Genomic DNA, 1,932 nt, shown 5'->3' with positions numbered 1-1,932 from the left:
CCATTGTGTAGATGTACCACATTTTTTGTATCCATTCCTCTGTTGAGGGGCATCTGGGTTCTTTCCAGCTTCTGGCTATTATAAATAAGGCTGCTATGAGCTGTGTTATCTAGTTAGATATTTTGTTAACTCAGATGTTACTTTAGATCATTTTTATTCCTTGAGGTTTTAAAATTAAAATAGGAACCTTTCTACAAACTCCTTGTCTTCTTCCTATTTTATTTCTTTAGACGGTAATTCTGAAGCTAGACGTAGTGAGCTTTAGTATTCTGACAGTGGTACCATTAGGTCACAGAACATGGCAGTTGTGTTTAGCGCTGGCCTACTGCTCTTTGGATGTAGTGACCTGCATGGAATTCTGTTCCATCTGTAGTATCATCTTACAGTGTTTGTGTCTTCCGAACCGAAAAGTATGTAGTATGTCCCGAGTTTTCAAAGCATAGATGGCTTTGGCAATTTATCTAGTTGTGTAATCTTGTTAGATTTAGTGTGCGAGTGTGTGTGTGTGCGCGTGCCTGTGTGTTATTTGTGGTGAAACAGTCTTGGGGATTGCACTCAGGAGCTCAATTTGAACAGGGTAGCCAAGTGATGTGTCACAGAGTGACATCCCTCCTGACTCCAGACTCTACAGTTGGATACCATATGAAACATTTTATCCAAGACGTCAGGAGACGGAGGGCGGGGGCCTGAGGGAGGAACAGAGCGGTACTCACCTGGACCCACTCCCAAACTTCCCTTCTTTGAAGAAATTAGATTTGGACCTTTAGCTGGCACACTTCTTAGTACTTGGAACTTCACATTTTGGTGTTATGAAAAATTATGACTTATTTTTTTTCTTTTAATTTCAGAGAACACGTTTTACAGCTGGCTAGAAGGTAATTAGAAACTTTTAAATAAATTTAATTTTTTTATTTTTAAATCACGAAGTAATTCTTAAATTTTCAAGATTCACATATAAATTTTAATTTTTAAATCATTGATTTCTTTTAGGTCTCTGTGTAGAAAAGAGAGCATTCTACAGACTTATATCTGGCCTGCATGCAAGCATTAATGTGCATTTGAGTGCAAGGTATCTTCTACAAGGTGTGTGACTTTTGAAATCTTTCATTCACTTGCTTTTAGGTATTCTTAGAATTTTCTTGTATTTACCTGGGTAGGAAAAAAAAGAGACTTGTTTGACCATCGGGCAGTAAGATTCCACTCGTAAACGGTAGTAACTAGGAATGTGTCTATAGTTGTATGGCTCCACGTATTTATAATTAATTCTCTCAAAACTAGACACATTGCTTTGGAAATTTTCTTTTGCTTTGCTGTGGGAATTAAAATAGCCCGCACAGCACAGTTTGTTATGGTAGGAGATTCTCGATTTGTGTGTAGACTTGAATGGGCACAGCATTGTCTGCTCTTCCTCATGGTTTAGGATGCTGATGGAAAATCAGCATGGTTGCTTTCCCTCAGTAACTTACTCCCTCTGAAACTGGAATGTATTTTACTTTTCAGAAATAAAATGGTAACTAAATAGATGCTTGAAACTCATTTCAGTAATTTCAGATAGTCATTAAAAATTTTCACTTTTATTTTTAATTATACGTGTGGGGGTGGGGGCTGGTGTGTGCATGGGAGGACCGGTGCCTCAGAGGCCATGGCTGTGTGTTGCCATGGATACCGGCAGCTGAAGTCAGGTCTTCTGGAAAAAGCATACTTTCTCTTAACTGCTCAGCCATCCCTGCAGCTTAGCAAGTCACTTTTTTTAATTATATATCTTGATTTTATGGTTGTTGATTCAGAAGTTTGATTTTATCAAATACCTGTTTCTTTGTCTTTAAAAATGGATTTCAGGGCTGGTGAGATGGCTCAGTGGGTAAGAGCACCCGACTGCTCTTCCGAAGGTCCAGAGTTCAAATCCCAGCAACCACATGGTGGCTCACAACC

General features: G+C 38.9%; 1 protein-coding gene across 2 annotated transcripts in view; it reads left to right on the top strand.

Annotated features, from left to right (window-relative positions):
• Nucleotides 1-1,932, top strand: part of Ero1a (endoplasmic reticulum oxidoreductase 1 alpha) — a 47,934-nt gene that overhangs the window by 35,024 nt on the left and 10,978 nt on the right. For both annotated transcript variants that reach the window (XM_021182346.2, XM_021182345.2), the window contains exons 10-11: nt 847-875; nt 991-1,083. In XM_021182346.2, coding sequence (XP_021038005.1) covers nt 847-875; nt 991-1,083 — 122 coding nt within the window. The remainder of the gene's footprint in view (nt 1-846; nt 876-990; nt 1,084-1,932) is intronic.

Source organism: Mus caroli, chromosome 14 (genome assembly GCF_900094665.2).
Source record: "Mus caroli chromosome 14, CAROLI_EIJ_v1.1, whole genome shotgun sequence".
In the NCBI taxonomy this organism is placed as follows: domain Eukaryota; kingdom Metazoa; phylum Chordata; class Mammalia; order Rodentia; family Muridae; genus Mus; species Mus caroli.
Note: the sequence above shows the minus strand (reverse complement) of the source record. Positions and strands in the feature narration are given on the sequence as shown.